Below are 24,583 nucleotides of genomic sequence, written 5' to 3'. Positions count from 1 at the left end.
TTGAAGGATTAAAAAAAGTCAAGGGTAGAGAATCATGAGACTAAGAGACATGGATTGAGAGTGAATCGTATTTGTTGGGGGATGAAGGTCTGGGTTACACAAGTCAAGGATGTAAATGGATAGTTGAAAATCCGAATTCGTTTACATTCGTATCCATTTAGGGATATTTGTATTCGGTCATGAAATATCTGGATCCGTTTACATCTCTACCAAGATGGTGGTGTCATTTCTCAAAAGGAATTTAGGTATGACTTCTAAATCTGAAGGTAGTATGCCTATTGATAGGTGGTGGAGTTTCATGTGGAAATTAAAACTTCAACCAAAGTTTAAAATATTTATATGAAGATTGTTGCTTTGTGGACTACCTTGTACATATAAGTTGATAGATTGGGGAATAAATGATGGTCTGTGTGTCTTTATTAAACATGGAAGAGAAATTTCATGGCATTTGTTTTTCTCTTGTGAATTCTCCTAGAGGATTTGGGCTATAGAGATCCTTGAATTAAGGACCAAGCTCCTCAGTGGTGACTCAATTGCGGGACTTTCTTTATTTTTGCTTTCTAATAGTGGTCTCTCAATACTTGAGTTACAATGGTTCTTCGGTGTGCAAGCTCTCACCTTTTACTTCACCTAGCTTCATGGTAATCAAGTTCTGTTTAAAGGGGAAAGGAGAGAAATGGCCTTGTGCCGAACATCAAAGGATATGGAGGTCCGAATATGATAAAGTGTGTGGGAGGAAGTAGACCAGTATTTCTTGTTTCGATGCCAAATATCGAGAGAGGTAAAAACAGAAGTGTGAGCATGATGGAGAGGAAGAGGAATAAAGTTCGTAGAAGCCCCATTTACTTGGACCTGAGAGAAGAGTGGACTTGGTTACCTGATCATTAATTCACAAGAAAATGAGATGGATGAAACTCAAAGAAAAAAGTATTATCATGTATAAATTTTTGAACAGAAAGAAGAGATTTAGACATAGAGGGAACACATAAAACATCATTTAAAAAGAAAACAACAAGAAGAGTCAGAAGGTAAAGAAGAAGAACCAACGTGGGTAATGAGTAAGCCCTTACCGTTACCAACATGGAATTAATCTTGACCATTATACCCATCACAGTGGGATAGGGATTGAATGTCAGAGGTCACATGGTGTGAGGCACCAATGTCAAGGTACCATGGGAGGGCAATGGATGGGTGTGGTGTGGGTAAGAGAGGCGGATTGGGCTGGTTATAAGAGAGACATTATGGGGATAAGAGGCATAGGTGGGATATGTGTAATGCGTCGATGGTGATTGGTTGGTGGGAGAAAACAGGAAGGAGGGTGGGTTAGGTAACCAAGTGAAGAAAGGTAATAGCATCGGTCGGTGGAGTCGACAAATAGAATACTAGAATCGGCCAAGCTGCTGATTTGGAGGACCACGGCCCCTACCATCCCGACCTCCACTGCCACTCCGATTTGGAGAAGGGGAATCGGAGACACCAGGTGAGGAGGAGCATTGAATAGTGTTGGCGGATGGAGAGGCGCCAAAAGTAACAGCATCAGTGATCGTCAATTTGTTCATGGAGTTGCCCTAAAGGAACTCATGTCTCAATAGCATTGCATGGAGATCATCATAGGAGATAGGGTCTGTCCAAGTAAGAAGGGAAAATACCATGTCCCGAAATTCAGCTTTGGGACTGCGGTAGATGTGTAGGTTGAAAGCACTTGGACGAAGTGAATGACTTTCCTTTGATTTACTTGTTCTCCAAGAGAGGATAAAAATACATATTACAAAGATGAGAATCCTAGCTAGCTGATTTAAATTAGGAAAGATATTCTAGGGGATTATATAAAATATAGACTTTACATTCTTGTGGGCCGGGATACAATATGAGAGTTGCTATTTAATGTTTCTATTGGAACGTCTTCAAGAGCATTCCAGCAGCTGAGACAACAATTTGGGATTGAGAGAGATCTTTGTGTTACGTGTTGTTATTAGGTCCCAACACGTACTTTAGAAATGCAACAATCTGACACAATACGTAGAAGAATTGATGAACAATATATGTAGTAGTTGTGTGTCGTAAATTTTGACCGAGGGGTTGTTTGACCATTGAAAAATTTGTGGGAACAGATTTGAATATGAGGATATCCGATTTTTTGGGTGACAGTGACTCATATTAATTAATTAATTGTCTAGAATCTAAGAGTAGATTATGGGTCCGTGGAAGAAGTTGGATCACCTGTAACTCACCTGTACTATTCCCTAGCTATTCATCAGGAGGAGATCAAAGATTTCAGTAGTCACCTACCCTGGCCCCCATCACTCTCCTCTATATATACCAACCAACCAATTCCTCCCTAGCTAGCTCGATCAATGGACATGGGTGGAGTGGTTCTTTTATTATACCTTCTTCTCTTTCTTCTCTCATGTATCTTCTTTAGAAAACATAAGAGGAAATCTCATCAGCAAAAAGCTAAACTACCTCCAGGTTCAATGGGGTGGCCTTACATAGGAGACACTCTTCAACTCTACACTAAGAACCCAAATGTCTTCTTTGCAGCTAAGCAGAAGAGGTATGGAGAGATATTGAAGAGCCATATACTTGGTTGCCCTTGTGTTATGGTGGCAAGCCCTGAAGCCATTCGGTTTGTGTTGGTCACTCAAGCTCATCTCTTCAAGCCCACGTACCCAAAAAGTAAGGAACAAATGATCGGCTCATCTGCCCTGTTTTTCCACCAAGGAGACTATCACACTCGACTTAGGAAGCTGGTTCAGGGTTCACTATCTCTTGATCCCATCCGAAAACTTATCTCCAACATCGAAGCTCTTGCAGTTTCCACATTGGAGTCATGGGCTGCTGATGCTCATGTTGTCGTCAATACCTTTCATGAAATGAAGAAGGTTGGTTAATTAATTAAGAAAACTCTTCAATTCCATCTTTTTTTTTTTTTTCTTAATTTCTCCATCATAGGATATGATATGATCATAGTGGTCCTCACTCACTCACTAGCTTAATTGATTGATTGATTGATATCCCCATCCCTCCACCACCACTTGCTTGCAGTTCTCTTTTGAAGTGGGTATTCTGGCTATCTTTGGGAGCTTGGATGAGTACCACAAAGAAAAGCTCAAGAAGAACTACATCATGGTTGATAAAGGTTACAACTCCTTTCCCATAAACATACCAGGAACTCCCTATTACAAAGCCGTCTTGGTAATTAAGCAATAAGCTCAAAGCTAGCTACAACTCTTATTAATTTGTTGCTACCTCTAAGCCTATATCTTAATTCTCTTCTTTTTTTTTTTTTGTTTGAAGGCCAGGAAGAGGTTGAATCAGATTCTAAGTGAGATTATTTCTGAGAGGAAGGAAAGGAGAGTAGTGGAGAAGGGTCTATTGGGTTGTCTTATGAACTCCAAAGACAAAGAGGGAAATAATTTGACAGACAATCAAATTGCAGATAACATCATCGGAGTGTTATTTGCAGCTCAAGACACAACAGCAAGTGTTCTCACTTGGATTTTAAAATACCTCCATGATGACCCCAAACTTCTTGAAACTGTTAAGGTAATTAATTAGAACTTAATTAACTTCAACAATTTGCTATTAAGTAGATGATCATAATTAACAAAGTAATTAACTACTGTTGCAGGCTGAACACAAAGCAATTTATGAATCTAATGTTGAAGGGAAGAAGCCCTTGACATGGGCTCAGACTAGAAGTATGGTATATACTCATAAGGTATCTCTCTCTCTCTCTCTCTTTCATTTGTTAATTGGGTTTAATTACTTTGCAATGGCTAATAAAGGAGAAGTTTCGATTTTCAGGTTATATTAGAAAGTTTGAGGATGGCAAGCATTATATCTTTTACGTTTAGGGAAGCAGTTGCTGATGTGGAATATAAAGGTAAGAATGATTAATTGAGTCTTATTTCTTCATTTTTTTCCCATTTCCACATTCTTCAAACTTTTAAAAAAAAAAAAAACAAAAACAAACAATTTTGATTGGTATTGGGAGTTGAAACAGGATATCTTATTCCAAAAGGATGGAAGGTGATGCCTTTGTTCAGAAACATTCACCATGATCCCGGTTTCTTTCCTGATCCTCAGAAGTTTGATCCTTCAAGATTCGAGGTAATTAGGGTGTGAGAGTTTCATATACATTTTTCTCTTATTGCTTAACAAAGAGAGCGAGAGAGAGACAGAGATTTGTCTTCTTTTCTTTTCCTGACCTTAAAAATCTTCCAATGGTGTATGATGCAGGTTTCACCAAAACCCAATACATTTATGCCATTTGGCAATGGAGTACATGCATGTCCTGGAAATGAACTTGCCAAGCTGGAGATGTTTATTTTGATCCATCATCTGTTAACCAAGTTCAGGTATGATTGAGATAGAGAATTGGAGGAATGTGTCAATTCTGCCCTAGATCTGCCACAATTTTGGCCTTGCCACTCCTTTGGAGGAGCCGATACCACTTGTTGGGATTTGGGTAGAACTCATCCTTAAAAGCTACCTGTTAAGGAGAAGGTGTCCAAATGCCTATAATTCTCCACATTAGGTTACTCATATCTGATTTGGGATTATTACTTCCACCTTTCGGGTGAAACCCCAACAAGTGGTACACACATTTACTGGATTCTACACTGACATGGAGTTTCACTCAAGCTAATGATCCAAACCATCCATGAAATGGACCCTTTCCATGATTAGGAACATGTGATAATATAAGTAGACTTGTACTATTGTAAGGTCATATTCAGGCCCAAGGGAGCATTAATCAATTAAAATTACTTGCAAGTATAAACTTCACCAAGGGGGAAGGGGGTAGAAGAGTAGATGAATTATGATATCTTGAATGAAAGTACAAATTAAAATTAATTTGACAAGGTTTTTTGTTTGGTTGCAGGTGGGATGTGGTTGGATCCCAAAGTGGGATTCAGTATTGTCCATTCCCAGTTCCTCACCATGGACTCCCAGCCAAGTTTTGGAAATTAGAGTCCGGCAGCCAAAGACAACATGGGTGCCCTCCATGATAGCTGACGCCACCACCCCTTCAACTCATTTCGGAAAGGAAAGATGCGTCTTTTTCTCCTCATATTGTTCTTCTTATCAATATATTCGAGGAATTATTTTTCTTCTTTTTTTCTGTTTCTTTTGCACTATCTCTCACTCTTCAGAACTCACCACGAGGTTTTTGCGATTGGGAGTGTAGAGAGAGTTACAATGTACGCAGCTTTACCCCGATTTTATGGAGAAATTGTTTCCTTTTATGGCCACTACATCGTAATGGAACAACCTTACATTGCTCCGAGGCCCACCCTCAAGTATATATAACCTCTACTTTGCTATCTTATTATAAATAAAAACTTATTAAATTGATTAGGATCGAGAAACATTAATCTATGAGAATCTCTCTCTCTCCCCAAATTCCCTTGGCTTGGCTTATTGGCATTGTGTTAGGACAATTGGACCCAACTAAAGTAAGGTAAGATGGAATCAATTAACCTTCTCACTAAGCATTGCCACTTGTCCTAATTAGCAAGGTCTGAGCATGTGGACCGCAAATGAAAATCCAAAGCTGCGGCAGAGAAAGAGCCATGTGTTGATAGCATGATTGGCCGGCGTAGAAGATGCGAGGTTGCCCTAGGCTGGGCTGGAAGGCACCCTCGCAAGTATTATCAAAAGACACAAAGTAGTTTATTTATTATGTTTTGTCCCTAATGAGGAAGGGGACCCGTTACAACAAAGTACACCACATCTGGTCTTGGTGTGTCCCCTCTTCTCTGGCCCTACCGAGATGTGGTTACTGGAAGCTGTGCATGAGCCCTTAGAGCTGCCGGTGCCCCTTCTCGCAAGTATTTCGAAGAACCCATTCCCATTATATCTTTAACCAAATGGGTATTAAGAAATTCTACTCCAATGTAGTTATGCTTTATGAACTATCACAAATTCGTGTAGTAGTTTGTGATAAAATGGTGGGACTGAGTCGTGCAATTGGTAATTTTTCTTAAGCTGTAAATGCCCTTTATAAGATGAAATATTCCCATTAAGCCCTTCGAATAGTTGTTGCTCTTACTTACTAACCATGTCATGTCGGGATGCACTCGGATTGTGCTCAATTAACCAATACAACAATATAAGAACACTTTCTTAAAACAATGAATCATACTCTGAAGTGTTCAAAACGTACTCTATTTATATAGAATAGAGATACCCATTGGAAGCACTTGTCCAAAGAAGCCCACAAAGTGTCTCTCAAAGAAAGAATATAAAAATCTAGTCATTACTAGCTCAACGTTGGATAGAGAATAATGTATAGTCTAATGTACCGAGCAAAATTAAAGAGACTTCACGCATTAAGGCTTCACTTTGCTCGCTTTAATAAAAGCAACATTTGAGAGGCCATTTGTTCAAATCTTATGGGATACACACAATCAAAAAACTTTTTGAAAATGATATAGGGATATTTTGAAATTTCATTTGTAATGAATACAATAATGACTCTTCTAGCTGTTTGGAAAACAAGAAAATATAGTAACTGATCGATCAGTTCATCCATATCTCATTCTATAATCTTAAAAAGGTGTAATCATGCCTAGTGAAGTGTTATGCTTCACTAATTACCACTTTGGCAGTACATGGATTAGCTTAGATGATACATAAGTTAGAAAATCTCATATCCATCTTAATAGCCAAATTTTTAGCCCAAATCAAACATTGATTTAGAGTTTCACAAAAATTACAAAAATGGCATCTGATGTTAATGAATAGAAAATATAAAATGAAAATTATTGTAATTTTAGCCACTTCCTCTACTCATTTTAACCTAAAATTACACCAATGAGATACTTGTATACTACCATGCAGCAAATAGTGAAGCGTTCCACTTCACTAGGCATAGTGATATCTAGATTTTCCTTAAATATAAACACATCTGATAATGGAAAGGAATGACCTCTATCTTCAGTTGTATAAATCTCTCTATCAACCACAATTACCAAATTCACAAGCCAAGAAAGTGATGAAACAAGGAGTGGAGAGGATGATGTTGGGTACTTGATTGATACACCAAAAACTCCAGATCGAGATGATGGAATGCATTAAATCAAACCCTTTAATCTATCTTATTTTAGGCCGGCTCAATCTAGAGCCCATACACTAGAATGGGTCCTATTAGGCACATAAAAGATGAAGTTGTATTTGAGTCCAGCATAACCAAGCACTGAAACTCTAAGAGTAGAATACAAACAACTCATCCTCTAAAAGGAACGACATATCAACAACCCCTAAGAAGTTTCACCCGATTGAAGTGCAAGCAAGTTGCAGTATCAACATCTGCAAATTCTGGGAGTTTTCACTAACCCTTAATTTTGAGTGATCCCTAGACAATGTCCACAAATTGATAATTTTATGTTCTTTGTTGGCATAGAGGGTGAGAGATCCACAGTTTTTTCAAGGGAATAACGATGTTCTGGCCATTTCTTTGGCTTACATTAATAAAAGAAAATCCATTAACTTGCTCGAATCCACATGGAATTTGTCCCTGCCCATCAAAGCTTATCTAGAAACCATTTCTCTGGACATTTATCTTCTCGATCAAAGAATTGTGAGGCAGTTCATAAGAGCAGAAGGAAGAACTAGCAAAATCAGACCATTTGTTAAGTCAGAGTGGACAAAGAATGATTTAATAGGCTTAAATTTGAGTGTCCAATGAGTTATATGGGTTTGGGCTGGCTATTCATGGGTATGTATTTGTAAAGTGTCAAGTCTATAAGCCCAGGTATGAGGGGACTGAGTCCCGTACGAGATTAGGTGTAGTTTCTAGTAGGGGTGTAAATGAATAGTCAAAATCCGTTTCTATATCTATGTCCGTATCCGTGTAGCTCTATCCGAATCTGTCCGAAAACTAAATGGATGCGGATATGGATAGACTATAGCTATTTGAAAAACTATATTTACATGTAAGCGGATAAAATATCCGATCCGTATCTATGTTTGTATCCATTTAGCACTATCTGAATCCGTCCGATAGCTAATCGGATGCGGATGCGAATATAGTATTATCCGAACCGAATCCAAACCGTTTACAACCCTAGTTTCTAGTTTCTATTTTCTGTTTTCTACAAGTTCTAGGTTAGCTTGACGCAGGTAAATCACATATAAAAAAGGTGGGGTGGGGTGGAGTGGGGGGGGGGTGGGGTGTGAGGGTTGCTTATTTTTGTAAAAGGCTAGGTTTTATAAAAACGAAAATAAAGGTAACAAGGAGAACTATGGACTTATTTAATTAGTTAGCTTAAATTGGAACCCTATTTAGAATAGGAATTATTTTATCATGGTGTGCTTAGATGGATTTCCAACAATTCTAAGGTAAGATTCCATGGTGGAAGAGTGGTTTCTTTTTCCCAAGTTAAATAGAAAGAGACGGCATGAGCGTTGCCGGTGGGTTGCAGTTGCGAGTGGGAAGAGAGCAGAGTTATAGTGGTGGTGAAGAGAATGGGATTGAACGGTTAAGATGCAGAGAGAGAGAGAGAGAGAGAGGGGGATCCGACAATTAATAAAATGCTAACGTACACTATTGCACTATATGACGTTAGTGTGTGCATCATTTTCCTGTATGTAAATATTAAAAGGGCATCTAAAATGTAAACAAAATAATAACTCAAGGATCGAGTTGCCCTCCACCCACGATGAGTGAGATCCTATTCACCATGGGGTGGGAGAGAGCGGGAAAGGATATCGGGAGGATATTTTGAAACATATAAAAAAACTTACGATGAGTTTGTGAACCCAAAGATAGTGGGTTAATAGTCTTCTATGGGTGAACGGAAACTTAGTCCATAAATGCCAAACTATATCAATGAAAAACACCTATACATGCCAAACTATATCATTGAAAATGACAGATATGATGATAAGAGATATGGCATGAAAGAAACATAAGCCCCAACTATGGATATTTACCAAACATGAGCACCAATCCATTGCCCCAATATTATGCCAATAGGGATGGCAACTGGGCGAGTTGGACCATGCTGGGTGAGCCAGGCTCTCCTCTTCACATGGAATGTCTTCGCTATCTTTCAATGTATGATACCGTTTTATTGTACCTTATAGGTAGGCTTTTTAAGTTGGGCTCATGTTCACATACGTGAGCGTACGAGAACGGCTCACAGTCGTTCAGATGGAATCCACTCTATGGGACCACATAGAGTGGATTCCATTTATAGAGTGGATTCCATCTGAACGACTATGAGTTGTTCTCGTACCCTCATGTACGTGAACGGATCCTATCTTGGCTTTTCTATGCGGCTTGTTCAGAGAACCTTCCTCTCCTCTCTTTTTTTTTTGGGGGGGGGGGGTAAAAGAACCTTCCTCTCCTATACTATATGTGTATATGTCTATATACCATGTAGAGCGTAGTTTCTACGGCGTGGGGTATGCCTAGTGCTAGTAATATTTCTGTTTACGTGTACAATTTTTCTTTCCGCGGAATGGGAGTTTGGACTTGGTACTCCTTCATCAGTTCGTCGTCTTTATTGACTCCGCTGGTACAAAAGCTACAAGCTTCCAAAGTTATACAGACTGGGCAGCACAGAAGCGTTAGAAAACACAAAAGCGAGGCAGAGGAGACAGTAGGCTCGGCAATAATTCAGTAACTCGTAAGCCCCGTGAGTGACTCCGCAGCTCTGCAAAACAATATCGTATTCAAGCGACACATCCACAGGAAACAATGGTGCGTCAATCAGATCAACTTTCCCTTTTCATATTTTTCTTTTCTTTTGCTCAATTGTTCTTCATTTCAATTGGTTTTGAATCTGTTCTCTACCTCTCTCTCTCTTTTTTGATTCTCCCGTTGGGTTATGAGATTTTATCCGTTAAATTCTCTGATATGTATTCGGCTTGTTCAAAGCGTACTTTCAGAATGTGGTTTTTTTTTTTAAGGAAATTTTATTAGAGAAATAAACGAGTGGAGGGGGAAAGGTTCCCCAACTAAACAAACAGGTTATTCAGTATCTGAGCTTTCTTCCCACACACACAAAGCCCAAAACAGAGCTATACAGGAGAGCCTCTACCAGGAAAGCCCCTACAAGAACGTATCAATCTTCTCTGTAATCTCCGACTGGAAATATTTCGGTTGATTTTGGGTTTCACGTTTGTATTTATATCGTGTATGCCGAAGAAAAAGTGAATTATTGGACATTTGTATGGATTGTAGAACAGGAGAGATTACTTAAATAAATCATAGAACTCGAGGGCCCGGGGTTTGGGTTTTAGAATCCTTAAGGTTTTTAGATGCCTCAATTCTGCAATCCGGGTTGACCATGTATCTGTATCTCCAAGATAAAAACAAATTTTTAATCACATAGGTTGCAGTTCCAAATGTGATTACAAAAGGAGTCCAAAGGCAATATTCACTAACTCAATGACATTGACAGACTATAGTAGGGAAGAAAAACATAAACTAAAATTACTTCTAAAGATGTTAGACACCACTAAGGGATGTCTCCAAAAGATATGCCCCAAATCATGTCTTTTCCCATAAGGCTTGTTTGTTAGCCACTCAAACAAGTCTTCCAATAGCCACAACCATTTGCTATTTAAGTGTCTATTAGGTAAAGGACTCAACCCTCTAACACACCAAACAAAAACTTATTTTGAATCTTTAATTAAAAACCATTAAAAATACAACACTATTTGGAATAAACAGAAGAATTATGGAATGGAGGTCAGTGAATAAATGTTGTAAGTAAAGAAGTCAAACTGGAACAAGGTTTTGAAATATTTCTTTATATATGGAAGTTGCCAACCCCTTCATTCATCTTTCTGAGGAATTTCCAGTGTTCCAATCAACTCAAATTTGAGATAACCTTGGCATTGTTTGGATTCGTCTTACCAGATATACTGTTTCTTTGCTCTGAGTTATGTCATATTGCTTTGGAAACAAAGCTGCTCGACCAAAAAAAATGTAATAATATTTAAATTGGAGAAACAATTTTATCCCCTTAATTCAGCATGAGATTTGCTCAATTATTTCCCACACTTCTGTGAAATTTTCACATGACCTAAAGCAGGAAATGCTCTTTCCACTCTTTGTAACTGCCTGTACATTGAGTTTTGGCATCCCATAAGTTTTGGAGAATGGTTCTTCATTCCCAATGTTCATGGTTGTAGTTAAAGTCTCCTTTTTCTCTTTTCCCTTTTTGTTGTTTTCTTTCAAATTCTTGTTTTGGGAGTGACCATCATCTAGTTTACACTTTTGATAGGATTTGGGAAGGCAAGCAAATGGAGAGGAAAAGGGTTTGAAGCTTGAAGTTGGACTTGGGAAACATATTACAGTTTCTGATTTGTGAACCTTTTTTTTTTATATATAATTTCATAGCAATTAAAATCTCAACTAAGCCTTTTCCAACTAAATGGGGTTAGATATATGGGTCCTATTTGATAACAATAGAATGGTGTCTGCACTGTAATTGAGACTTTGAAGAATTGCTTGATGTCTATTTGAAATCTTTTTATTAGATAGAATGAGAAGTGGACATGCTAATAAATTATTATCTTCTGTTCAGGTTCATGTTCTCCAGGTTTATTGTAATTGGATTTATGTTATCAGGAGTTTTCTCTGTACTTCTTATCTATGAAATTGCTCATAAAAAGCATGATTTCCTTTCATGAGACCATTAGTATGATTTGCAAACTAGATTGTAGAAAGATGACTCCAGAAGAAGAGATGTACGGGAGGTAATGAATTGAATTCTATGATCATTTCAATCAGGTCACGGGGAATAGTAGTTCCTCATGCTCAAGAAGACAGAACATGTATAGAATTTGTGCTTGTAGACTATATGGCTTTGTTCTGTCATGAATTACCATAAGGGCTTTACTCATCAAGAGGGAGGTGGGTTGGACTGCATGTAGCATACTTGCACTTAAAAAGCCTTGCTGGACCTCCTATCCAATATTATCTGCCAAACATGTTTATTTGAAGGTTAAGGGCATAAAATGGCTTATCGGTACTCACGATGCGCTGATAAGCTGATTTCCTTCTTTTTTTGAATTTTACTGCAACTTACTGGAGGTTGTATTTTGTGGATAAGTGAGTGCTTTTTTGTTAATCAGTTCTAGGTTTATATTTACCTACCATATAATAGATCTTTCCTATCAGTAAAAATAAATTTGCATGAAAGAAAATAAAGAATATAAGTGGAGGACCTAAAAGGTTTCCATAATTGTACGATACAAATTGGTCTAAATAACCAGATCATGCTGAAGCTGTGTTTAGTAGATTTGCCTTGAATGCCACAAGCATTTAGGTTTTGTATCTTTTCAATAATATCAATGTACAAGCGGTCCTCTTCATTTAAATCTTTTTTTTTTTTTTTTGGGGGGGGGTGGGGGGGGGGGGGGAGAGCTGGGGAGGAGGTTTTCTCTGACTCAAAAGCTAAAGAAGAGCTTATTAATCATATGAACAACAGTATGCTTAATATATTTAAAATGGAAAAGGAGGTAAGGGAATTTTTCAAAGAAAAGGCTACTTGTACCAGTTCTATCAGCAACTATCTTTCTGAAATTTCTTTGATTTCCTTTACTAGTTTTCTGACCAGATATTATTTCAAAAATGACTGAAGATAAGTTTATTGTTTAAACTCTTAGAGACTTACATTCTTTGGTGAAAAGAAGTTTTTCCTAAGATTTACTGCTCATTTCTTTGTCAGGCAACCCTTTACAGAGGACAATCTAGGAGGGACAAACCTAGAGGGCGACAGCATGGTTTAACTCAACAGAAGAGGCAAGAGATAAAGGAAGCATTTGAGCTATTTGATACTGATGGCTCAGGTCAACATCATGTATAATCTTATAAGTGGTGCACATGTGTATATGTATTATATTCTTTTCTTTGGTCAAATTGATTGGATTGCTTTTACCTGTTTTGTCTAGGTACCATTGATGCCAAAGAGTTGAATATTGCCATGAGGTATTAATGCTTTTGTCCAACATGCCTAAACTGTTAATTTACGGTGTTGCAAAAATTGACACTGAAATGACTTCTGTGCAGAGCCTTGGGATTTGAAATGACAGAGGAGGTATTACTTTCTACTTGGTTATTTTCCTGATGTGTGCTAAAGTATTGAGTAGAGCCTTGCTAAAGTATTGCAGATTTTGACGTTAGGATGTGGGTGTCTTTTGCGAGACTTGTTTGGACATTTACAAATTGATTGACACTTCTTTGTGAACATATTGAGCTTTTGTAGGCCAAAACCCAACTGGACTGGTCTTTGTTTTTGAGTTTCGTGCTTCACACCCTCAGGTCTTACTACTTGGTTTCTTAGCTAAAACAAAAAAAAATTATTCCAAAATAAAGTTCTTCGAGGATCTTATTCATATTCAATGGAATATTGTCTTTGAAATTTAACTCAGCTGAAATCACCTTTCCCCATGTGCTGTTCTCCTTCCATATGGACATAGTCCAAGAAATGAGAACAGATCTTGACCAACCTCACCTGGTTTGCAAAATGGGACATTGTATGAACCCCACAAGTCAAGAATGTGAAGAACACGAACCCTGATCCAATCAAAGAACCCACAGGATTCTTGGCAGATTCGTGTTGCATAGTGACTTTCTGCCCTTCTCATACGTGTCAAAAGTACAACCTATTTTATGGAGGAAAATCTTTGATAATGAATGCCTATACCTTGGTGGGCAGGAATTAAGTACATTGTGGGAGCAGTCTTCTTTATTGCAAATGCATGAATAGGCATGGGATTCTTTTTTCATAGTTTGGATGTAGAGTTGTTTTCTTCATTTTGTGTGATATCGGCTGCTTTATGGTTCATTATAACCTGGTAACACATTGAAAGGGAGGAGGTCCGTGCTGCTTCTAGAAATTCTTAACTGATGTCTTTGGTTGTCATGTTTTTACGACAAAAGACGGAAGTCAAACTCTAGAATTTTCAGCTTATGCAGTAGTGTGTTCTTCCCCTTTCTTTTGCTCCCCTAGTTTGCCTCTGCTTGTCTAGTCAATCTTTTCGCATCTCCAGTTTCATGGTGATGTCTTGCTCTCTATTATTGGTAACTTTTTTATTGCATGGCTAATGGTAGTACCATATGTTATTCCAGCAAATCAATCAAATGATTGCAGATGTTGACAAGGATGGCAGTGGTGCAATCGATTTTGATGAATTTGTGCACATGATGACTGCAAAGATTGGAGAAAGGGATACCAAGGAGGAGCTCATGAAAGCTTTCCGAATAATTGATCAAGATAATAATGTGAAGTACCCTTATCTCAAGTCATCTTGTTCCTTCTTGCCAGTAACTAACTCTCATTTGATCTATATATTCAGGGAAAGATATCTGCTGCAGATATTCATCTTATTGCAAAGGAATTGGGTGAGAACTTCTCCGACTCAGAGATTAAAAGGATGATTGAAGAAGCAGACCTTGATCGTAAGTTAGTCTTTTCTGCTTGTGCTGTATCATATGTATTTCTTTTGTTGTGCACTTGTGCTTCGATCAAAATTGAATGGTATTTTGTAGAAGCATACAGACCCAATACATTTACCTATAAGGCTAGACGTTGTGACCTGTGATATGGTCATTCTCATTAAAAGGGTTGCCACTGGATAAAGTAGTTACTACTTATATGACTACTTATTATATGGAAGTTACAACCATAGTTCAAAACTCCACCCAAATTTCGCTAAATTTGGCATGTTTAAGATGAAACAGGAGGTGAAACCCAGAATAACCACTGTTCCGCCAAAATTTCGCTCATGTCGGTCACAAAATGCACTGTTTCGTCGAAATTTTGGTCACTTCGGCCCCTCCTCCCCCCCCCCCCAACCGCGAAAATGACCTAGCGAAGTTCACAGAAGAAATACACTGTTTCGGCAAAATTTTTGCATTTCGCTCATTTCGGTCTGACCGAAACGAGATTTTGAACTATGGTTACAACACATCCCACGAAGACAAAGAAGAACTTTTACACCTTATGGTCAATATCCCGAAGTGTAGCATTCTTTCCCCACTTAATATGTCCTTCAGTATAGCTACAACCCGCATGGCATTAATAAGAATTTTCCCATGTTACTAATTTCATTTGACATATTTCCATTTGAAGCTAAACCTTCCCTTTTTCGTGAATGATTAACTATTTACTCAAATCCTGGACAAATTTTGTTGAGATTTCTATTCATGTGTGACGAGCATTTTAGAGGATGTTGAGATGGATGTGTGGCAAAACTAGGAAAGATAAAATAAGGGAAAGATAATATTAGTGCTGAATTGAGAGTTGCCCCGATTCAAGATAAGCTTCAAGAGAGTTGTCTGATGTGGTATGGTCATATTCAACGGAGGCCTTCAGATGCTACAGGTGGGAGGAGTGACTTGATTCAGATTGAAGGTACAGAGCTAGGGGCAGGCCTAAAATGACCCTAGGAGAAGTGGTTAGGAAAGACATGCGTAGCTTAGGTCTTGTTTCAAGTATGACCTTGAATAGAGCTGATTGGAGGCCAAAGATCCATGTAGCTGATCCCATTTAGTTAGAATAAATGCTGAGTTGTGTCGATATTGCTGTTGTGTTCTTCCTTTCTAGTTTTATTAATCTTTTGTCGTTGCAAGGTTCCATGTAGCCGACTCCATTTAGTTGGGAGAAGGCTGAGTTGTTGTTGTGACGAGCATTTTAGACCAGCTTGTCTAGTTGGGATTTGTTTCTAAGCGTCCTGACAGGATCTGGCAGTTTTTAGCACGAATTTGATAGAGCCAAACATTAAGTGAGAAGCAAGCATATTTAATCAAAAGAGAGAGAGAGAGAGAGAGAGAAGCAGACATCCAGTTCTCTTAGATTGTTGTTTGTGCTTCATTAACTCTTGCTCGTCATCCTTGATCTATCAATATCTATTCATGAACTGTCTCTTCTTGCTGATGAATCTTCCTTAAGCTGTTAGCTGAGATATTATGTTTGTCCTGCCCAAAAAGTACAAACATGTGAGAGATCCCCATTTGCTATATAGCATCCCATATTGAGGCCCTTCCTTTTTCGTAACTCTCTCCATTCATTAAGCTACCTTCGGTTTCCTTAAGGTGCTCTTCTCCAAGGATTTGTTGTCTGATAAAGATTGAAATTCTCTGGTGTAACAAGGTATTGGAACGCTAGTGCCACCCAACGCCCTTCCAGAAAATAGGAGGCCATCATTATTATCAAACTATCCGATGTTCAAAAATTGTCATAGGACCTTATTGAATGAACTGTGGGGCGAGGAATTTATTTAGTCCATGACCTTGCTCTTTGGTAACACAGAAGGGCATGGATATCCACTTTGTTAGGTTTTTTCCTCCACTAGTTTTGCTGGTTTCCTTCACAACATCCATGCCTAAGGTGTCTGTACGTAGATATTATTTACACATCATTTATTGCTTAGGAGCCTCTAAGATAGTTGTACCAGCGTCATCGATGATGTCTCAGCATATAATGAATTCATCTGTGAGGGCACTTGAGGTTTTTACAAAAGCCAACTATTTCTTCAAAATTCATCGCTGCTATCAGCATGGGTTGCTGCTTGTCAAAATGGATAAATAACTGAATAGTATCAGTTTATGTACGGAATCGGTTCTGAATGATCAAGGTTCCAATATAGATCTTTAAATCCTGGTTGGGATACATCCCCCCCCCCCCCCCACTCCTTTTCTTTCTTTCTTTTGACAGCGTTTCTAAGCTTCACAGCCGAATAGCAGATCGCTTGCATTTGGTAGTTTTAATGGTAATGAAATGTGCAGGTGATGGTGAAGTCAATGCTGATGAGTTCATCAGGATAATGAAGAAAACTTCGTATGGGTATTAGGACTTTGATGTTAAAAGTTCCTTGTATGTAGGTAATCATCCTCGTCCTATGAAGCATTACTGAAGCCACCTGGCACCTGAAAGCATGACAGAAGGCTCCCTGTTGCCTAATTTAATTTTGACAACCCATATGTGCGGATCAGGTTGTTTCTGTCCTGTTAATTCTCTATATATAGGGCTTAATGTTAGATAACCTGTTTTGGACATGTGGACATTTACTGTATTGCAATACACTGGTGTTAGGTGTCTAAGCATATTTTTATTCAGTCTGCATCTAATGAATGATAACAGTTATTTTTATCAGCATGTAAAGGTTTATTCTGTCATGAATTCCTTATTTGTTTGATGAAAGTCATGCCATTTCTCTCAACTGATTCATTTTGCAAATTTGTGATGCAACAAACAAGTGGACTAAAAACTATATGTCAATCAGCTGACATTTGGATAGATAGGTCTACGATTGGATTAGCCTCATATCAAATTTTGGGATCAATTTAATCAAATTTCCTCCTGTGTATTGGCATGCATTCTTGTATGTTTTTCAGCCATTCGTGTACTTTACCAGGTGAATTTTGTTTTGGCTAAAACTTGGCACATAGGCTGGGCTGTCCTAACAAACTTGTTAGATAGGCTGTCTTGGGTTACTAAGCTTATTTATTCTCTCTTGGGTTTAGTCAGAAAGATTTGTTTTTTCTTGGATAATATTATCATTAGTTTCTTGATGAGAATATTAAACGTCCGAATGGATATTGGACAGGGAACCTAGTAAATTTTCAGTAAGGTTTTGTATGAAAGAATGTAGTAGATGGTGCAGATCCTATGTGCCTCATTCCTTGAGGATTGAAAGGCAGCATCCTAGCCTTAAGTCAGTCAGAGCCAGGGTTTCAAGAATTGGAATCGGATATATTGACTAAGTTGATTAGGAATCAGCCAAGTCCGATCCTGACTCTGGCCGATCTAGAGCTGGGTTTTTAAGGTTCAGGCTGATTTCAGCCAATTCTGGCTGAATCGAAATTCTAGAGCTGGGTATTTAAGGCTCAGGCCGATTTCGGCAATTTCTGACTGAATCGAAATTGGAATCTGAATCAGCTGGACCGATCTGGATTTGTATTTCTAGTTTAATAATCTTGGTCAGGGGGGTCTAACCGTCTGATGGATCTGTTAATTGTAATGATCTAAATGTTGATCTACTTCCATTACCGATCCCAAACCCATTTTCTTCAACTGTTTTTTTCTCCATCATAAACCCCAGTAGAAACCCATATCACAGCAGCAATACCGGCATTGGATCCATCGTGTTCATGAAGAGTGAAGCAGAGCAGGTCTCATGGTCAACTGATTCAGCGAAGGTGAGGTGTCCGTTGGTTAGAAGAAAGTGTAGTTTGGCCAATAAAAAAAAATAATTAACGTCTGACGCTTGATATTTATGTCTTTAGGATGTGGACTTAAATATGGATTAATTTGAAAAGCAAGGTGTGTGCGTGTGGAATTGTCATAATCTCAAGTGGCATGCGGAATTTTTGGATGATTTAGGGGTTCATGTGTATTTAACCATTTTTTAATCTAAACCATTTTCGATTTGGAAGTGCACGATATTATCTAATATATTGATATACCTACATAAACATACACGTAATGCATTTAATACAAGAGGTATTTGATTGAATTAGACTTTAAAATTTGATACATGGCTAATCTAAAGTATGTCCTCTCTATCCAACAGTCAGAATAGACACATTCCCAAAGTTGCAAAGTGTCTTGTGATGTTAGAAAAAAAAAACTAACATATCCTTGTGGTAGTACTAATTTGTCAAAAAATGAAAAAAAAAAAAAAAAAATCAACTAAAATATCGTTTGTACACAAAAATGGAATTTTTATCCTCTCAAGTGCGGTGTACTCCAATGCACCTCACTTGTGTATTGGAAGGTCGCCAAGAACATGTGCTTGAATTTTTATTCTCTTGTGTGCAATGGCCGCCATCGGATGCACAAGTGAGGTGCCCTGTACAGTGCACCGCACTTGAGAGGATGAAAATCCCAAAAATAAAAAATATTAAAATGAAACAAAGAAGATCACATTCTGAATTTTGATTGAATTTTTTCTGTTTTTCTTATTCCATGCTAATCCAAAATCTATTAAGGTGTGGTGTATGCGTGGGGTGTGTATTGTGTATATCCACCATTCCATTCCTCATGGACCCTAAAAATGGGTTAACCTTTTGGGATTGGTGTGTGATTTGTTTGTGTGATTACACTTTCATAAAAAGGAAAATCTATTAATACATACCACACATGGCCCAAAGGTTCGACCGTTGGACCCATCCATTTTTAGTACAAAGGAAGACGTCAGTCACGTGTCTGCCTGGGGGTCATCTCGTCTCATATCATCTGTCATTAACTAATATATATAAATAGATCGATGATTCTCAACGCCCAACTCCCCCACACCGACTCCTCGAATTAACTCGTTTTATTAAGATCTCATCTCTCCCCTATTATCCCCTGGTACTGTCTTCCCTCCCTAACTAACATCTATTCTGAATTTCTGATTTCTGAATTCAGAGTCACATAAACCATTTCAATGTCGAACCCAAGTGAGCTAAAATCTGCGGCGATACTGGAGCTGATGAAGCAACATCTCGCCACCGACGCCGGTAAAGAACTCACCAAGAAGATCGGCCTCGTCTATCAGATCAACATCGCTCCCAAGGTTATTAGTCCTGTTGTCTTCCCCCAAATCAATCAAGTTCTCCCCTTAATTGCTTTTGAAGCCCTACTACTACTTGCCTTTCTAATCCTTTTTTTTTTTTGTTTGTTCTCTCTGGTCAGAAACTTGGAATCGACGAGGAGAGTTACGTCGTCGACCTCAAGAAAGGAGATGTTACTAAAGGTCTGTGAGTGGTTTTTCTATTCTCTCTTAATTTCTACTTTTGACTTCCAAGTAATTTCGCCGTCTCGGTTGGTTCTAGGTAAATTATGTACGGTGTGAAATAAATTGAAAAGAGAAAGCAAATCAAAAGCTTTTTAACCCTGTTAATGAATCTGTGCGTGGTTTCTTAAGTCGTTTTTATCTGTTATTCTTACAAGAAGGAGAAACAAATTGGGGCTTCTTGAAGTATTTTATCATTGGAAAAAAGAATTCAGTTTTGTTAGCGAATTTGGTCGAGTAATTCTCTTTGAAACTCGTATAAAGACAACAGATTTGTGCTCTAACGTAATCAACTCTTGGTTTTAATGGTTGCTTTCTTCTTTCGGTTTCTCCTGTTTTCTGGGGAATTCAGGTACCTACGAAGGCAAGTCTGATGCTACTTTTTCATTCAAGGATGATGATTTTGTTAAGGTTTCCACTGGGAAGATGAATCCTCAAATGGCTTTCATGAGGTACTATAATTTTCCATCCAATTTTTTTATATCGCCTGAAATTGTTTATTTGTATCCCTTTGCTTCAGTTTGTTTCATTTCTATTTTGTTTTCTTGATGAATTACAGGGGTGCCATGAGGATTAAGGGTAGCCTGAGCGCCGCCCAGAAGTTCACTCCCGACATTTTCCCAAAGCCGTCCAAGCTGTGAGCCGATTACCCCATCTGCTCTCTTCTTTGTTTGGATCCTTCAAACATTACTCGTAGAGTAAATTTTTTCTCATTGTATTCTGGAATTGAAATGGGCTGAAATCAGTATTACAATTTCACGATGAATGCCCCCATCTCTTAATATATGCAATTTGGTTTAGTTGAGGAAAGATGAATCAATAAAAAATTAGGTCATCGCCTTGATTTATGGTCACTTTAACAATTACATCTTCAGATTTTACCTTCATAGTACTGGAATTTGTTGGTGTTTTTGTTGTGGAATGTTCTTAGGTATCCTTGCATGCTTGCATTCTAACACTCTAGGTCTATTATTGACCTCATTTGAAGATGAGCATAATACTCTTACCCAAAAAAAAAAAAGATGTGCATAAAAAGGGTCAGGTTGAGTTCTTGTCGGAAAATGATGAGATTGCTGGAATCTCCATGGAATCCGGTTACTGAAACCCTAAACCTTAATCTGTGAAACCCTAAATCATTAAACCTTGAAATTGAACTTAAAAGTCCAATCATTCCTCTCAAATGATTGAACCTTGTCAATGGAGAAACCTCATGTATGAAACCCTAAATTATTAAACCTTAATGTGAACCTAAATTCTAAACATCCACCCCAAATGAACGAACCCTGTGAATGGAGCAACTAATTTGTCACCCCATCAGCGTGACAACCATATTTTTTCCTCAGAGGATATTTGATAGGAAGTGGCATTCAGAGTTTGGCTGTGTCGAGGGGGTGCGCCATTGGTTCTTGTGAAGACAATTATGCTATGGCAAAAAAGAAAGAAGTCATCACGCTTGTACCAAGGATCTTTACCACCATGTCCTCATGTCCTTGGTAACTAACACGTGATTTTTTTTCTTTAAATTTAATTTAGTAAACATATTGTTCATCTAATCATAGTGAATATTTTAAATCAATGCAACATCGGCTTTAAAAAGTTTTTACAAAATGTTTGAAAAACCAAGGAAACTAGACTCAATAGAAGTCATTAATATATATAATGGTTTATATGTAAATATTGACAATAATATTAAATTTCTCTTCTAGACCATGTTTTATCAAACACCAATTGGTTCGAGAATGATCCCGAGAACAGTTCCAGTGCGGGTTTGCCAAATGCTCAACGGTAGGTAAAGAATGATTTTTTCATAGAGAAACAACAAAAGATCATTTTATCGAAGAATAGTGTTCCTATAACAGAATTGTTATCAAACTGGCAAAAGACCAAGGGAAAAACATCACATATGATTGGCCCTATAATTGAAAAGACAATCAAATTTGACATGTGCCATGTTGATGGTATTCCTCGTGTGTTCAATGGTGAATGTGCGAAGTCATCACTTAATGGGGCAGGCATAAAGTGTGTTGAACGGTAATTTCACACAGTAGTCTAGGCACATGGGCCATACGACCAGACAATGTTTTTTCTCTCTTTTAAAAATGAAAAGCTATTAGTGAGACAAACATCCCCTCTTCTGCTTAAAGTATCCAAAATTCAACTATTAATAATTTGAGTGGGTGAGGCTCAAGATGGCCATATGAATTGGGATCCTCTCAAATGAGGAGATCGCTCAATGAGTGCCCAATCAGTGTTCCCAGGCAGTTCAACCGTTGGATGCTCATTGGATGGTCAGTATTGGCCGATACCCTCATTGGAGAGGATCCAAATTGAAATCTCTTCCCAATCACATCTTTCGGTTAAAACTAAAAAAAAAAAAGGGCTCATGTTCTTTGTGCCGCACTGCAGGTTGCGCCTGGACACATGAATCTGCCACTCAGGGGGGTAGGGTGGTCATTGCGTCCACCCCCATGTGTTTGGCCGCAGCCTGCGCCCCTAGCACAGAGAACATTCTCCAAAAAAAAAACATTTCTTGATGTACACAAAAGGTTTACATTTCATCATCCGACCATGGTTACATTTTAGAGCATTCTAACATATCATTGTGTGTTATAGAGTCTCTGGTCTCATCTTCTTTTATACTTGTGAGTCAAATTTTTGACTTCTGAGGAGTGAGGTAGTAAGCCCTAGGGTCGCCTCTTTCAATTTTGGTTTTTTTTTTTGGGTTTTTTACAATTACCATCCCAAAATCTTTACTATCTACTATTATCCTCCCAAAAATTTTTAAACAACAGTTACCCCCCTCTGATGCATACTAACCACTAACTGACCCCCACCGTTACATTTCCGTAACGGTGGGGGTTAGTCGTGACAGTGTGCTGTTGTCACAAATTTTCTAGGACCAAAATACCCTTTTGGGGTGATAATTGTTATAAAAAAAAAAAAACCCATTGCCGTCCTCCTTCTTCTTCTTCTTCTTCTTCTTCTTCTTCTTCTTCTTCCTCCTCTGCAACCCCAAAGGTGAAATATCCATTTTACCCCTTACTTGAAACCATCACCTGCTCAGGCTCCGGTGGCCATTACCAGCGGCATCTCCCTATGTCCCTTTCCTTCTCCGACTCCGACATCCCTTCCCCTCATCTGCTCAGACTTTCCCTCTTCGTTCCTGCCTGAAAACGTTGGCTGCTCAGTTCTCCAGCTTCACCCTTCATATTAACGGTAAGGGGTAATTGGATATTTCACCTTTGGGGTTGCAAAGGAGGGTAATTGAACAGTTTCCCTCTATTCAGATCTTGGTAGGAATTGGATTTTAATCGATTTGCACGTTTTTAGGATTTCATTTTGGGGTTTATCTGATCTTTATGCTCTAATTTCATTACCAGATCTAATGCTAGGGTTTTTTGTTTTTTTTTTTGGGTGAAATAATGCTAGGGTTCGGAACAAAGAAACATGTATGATGGAAGATGAAAATTGGGGGATTAGTTTCCCTCTTGTCAGTTGAGTGTTTGTAGATGGAAAACAGCTTAGCAGAAGAACCTGATATCCCTAGAATTTCAAAAAAATCGAGATCTTTGGATCTTCAAAGCCTCTATATTGAGAAGTCCAGAGGTTCCGTGGAAGGGGCCGAAGATAGGGTCCTAAAGAGGAAAAGGAAGTCTCCGTTGGAAAATGTGGGGTCAAGTTTGGGGCATGGGAAGAGGAAAAGGAAGAGTTGGAAGGAGGTATCCCTTCGTAGTTTTGAACCGGCTGACAAGAAGAGTAGAAATAGTTCAAATGTAGTAAGTGGTAGTGGCTTGAGTTTGGGATCATCCGCGTTCAACAGACCGCCATTAAAGTTAAGCCGCTTTGTTTTACACCAAAAGACTCAGGGGAAGAAGAAGAATGATCATTCCCTAGGGGTTGGGAATCAGCAAAATTTGAGTAGTTTAAGCGTTATTTCTACCAGTTTGGATGATAAAATCCCAAAGCGTCCTCGAGGTTTGTCAAGGCGAAAGAAGTTTCAGAGTAATCATGTATCAGAACAGGTGGGAACTTCTAGTAGCAAAGTCAGTTCATAAGGAAATGGGTGATGGGTTTCACCTTTGGGGTTGCAGAGGAGGAAGAAGAAGGAGACGAAGGAGGAGGAGGAGAAGGACGGTGATGGGTTTATTTTTTTACAATTACCACCCCAAAAGGGTATTTTGGTCCTAAAAAATTTGTGACAATGGTACACTGTCACGACTAACCCCCACCGTTACGGAAATGTAACGGTGGGGTCAGTTAGTGGTTAATATGCATCAGAGGGGGGTAACAGTTGTTTGAAAGTTTTTGGGGGGGTAATAGTAGATAGTAAAGATTTTGGGATGGTAATTGTAAAAAACCCTTTTTTTTTTGAAGGAAAGAGGGAAATCAATGAAACGGTTGGTGTTCGTAATGGTGTTAACAGACCCCGCACAGGACACACACACAAAATCGTCATTGGGAATGCGGTTGGTGTTCGTTATCACCTTTTTATTATTGGACGCCACCGAATGTATTAGTATCGTTAATATCATTTTTGGAGGATCGGAGATCCAACTGGTTTTTGTTGATACATTTGGTTGGTGCTTCTCTCCCAAGTCCCAATCCCTGCTCATACTCTCATGGACTCGATGTGGAGTCACAATGGCGTTCTCGAGTCACGGCATTTCTTCATTGCTATCTACCCCGCCTTCGGTTTTGTTTTGGTCAGGTTCTTCCTGGACAACTTCATCTTTCGTGTGAGGTTCTTGGCTCTTTTTTCCTTGTGCTTCTTTTCTATAATTTTTGAATGATTCCGGTCTCAGGAAGTTGAGTGCCTTTGATTTTTATATCCTGA

At 38.5% G+C, this 24,583-nt stretch overlaps 3 protein-coding genes and 2 long non-coding RNA genes across 5 annotated transcripts in view; 4 read left to right on the top strand and 1 right to left on the bottom strand.

Annotated features, from left to right (window-relative positions):
* The first annotated feature begins 2,354 nt into the window (after window positions 1–2,354).
* Window positions 2,355–5,015, top strand: LOC122663370 (abscisic acid 8'-hydroxylase 4-like). The gene is made up of 8 exons (XM_043859047.1): window positions 2,355–2,882; window positions 3,046–3,195; window positions 3,298–3,546; window positions 3,632–3,721; window positions 3,808–3,886; window positions 4,007–4,113; window positions 4,243–4,361; window positions 4,889–5,015. The coding sequence occupies exons 1-8, from the start codon at window positions 2,355–2,357 to the stop codon at window positions 5,013–5,015; spliced, it is 1,449 nt and encodes a 482-aa protein (XP_043714982.1).
* A 4,652-nt stretch (window positions 5,016–9,667) lies between these two features.
* LOC122661319 (caltractin-like) lies at window positions 9,668–17,124 on the top strand. Its single transcript, XM_043856678.1, has 7 exons — window positions 9,668–9,715; window positions 12,696–12,816; window positions 12,919–12,955; window positions 13,037–13,064; window positions 14,099–14,251; window positions 14,326–14,428; window positions 16,757–17,124. Exons 1-7 carry the CDS (start codon window positions 9,713–9,715, stop codon window positions 16,819–16,821), a joined length of 510 nt encoding a protein of 169 aa, XP_043712613.1. The 5' UTR covers window positions 9,668–9,712; the 3' UTR covers window positions 16,822–17,124.
* On the top strand, window positions 12,601–20,613 carry LOC122661321 (sterol carrier protein 2-like). Its single transcript, XM_043856679.1, has 5 exons — window positions 12,601–12,612; window positions 19,385–19,530; window positions 19,650–19,710; window positions 20,102–20,201; window positions 20,309–20,613. Exons 2-5 carry the CDS (start codon window positions 19,402–19,404, stop codon window positions 20,388–20,390), a joined length of 372 nt encoding a protein of 123 aa, XP_043712614.1. The 5' UTR covers window positions 12,601–12,612; window positions 19,385–19,401; the 3' UTR covers window positions 20,391–20,613.
* Window positions 17,375–24,583, top strand: part of LOC122661322 — a 13,437-nt gene continuing 6,228 nt past the window's right edge. The window contains exon 1 of the long non-coding RNA XR_006332863.1: window positions 17,375–17,385. This is a non-coding gene — a long non-coding RNA (uncharacterized LOC122661322). The remainder of the gene's footprint in view (window positions 17,386–24,583) is intronic.
* Window positions 20,290–24,583, bottom strand: part of LOC122661323 — a 24,264-nt gene continuing 19,970 nt past the window's right edge. The window contains exon 4 of the long non-coding RNA XR_006332864.1: window positions 20,290–20,427. This is a non-coding gene — a long non-coding RNA (uncharacterized LOC122661323). The remainder of the gene's footprint in view (window positions 20,428–24,583) is intronic.

Source organism: Telopea speciosissima, chromosome 5 (assembly GCF_018873765.1).
Source record: "Telopea speciosissima isolate NSW1024214 ecotype Mountain lineage chromosome 5, Tspe_v1, whole genome shotgun sequence".
NCBI lineage: Eukaryota > Viridiplantae > Streptophyta > Magnoliopsida > Proteales > Proteaceae > Telopea > Telopea speciosissima.
Note: the sequence above shows the minus strand (reverse complement) of the source record. Positions and strands in the feature narration are given on the sequence as shown.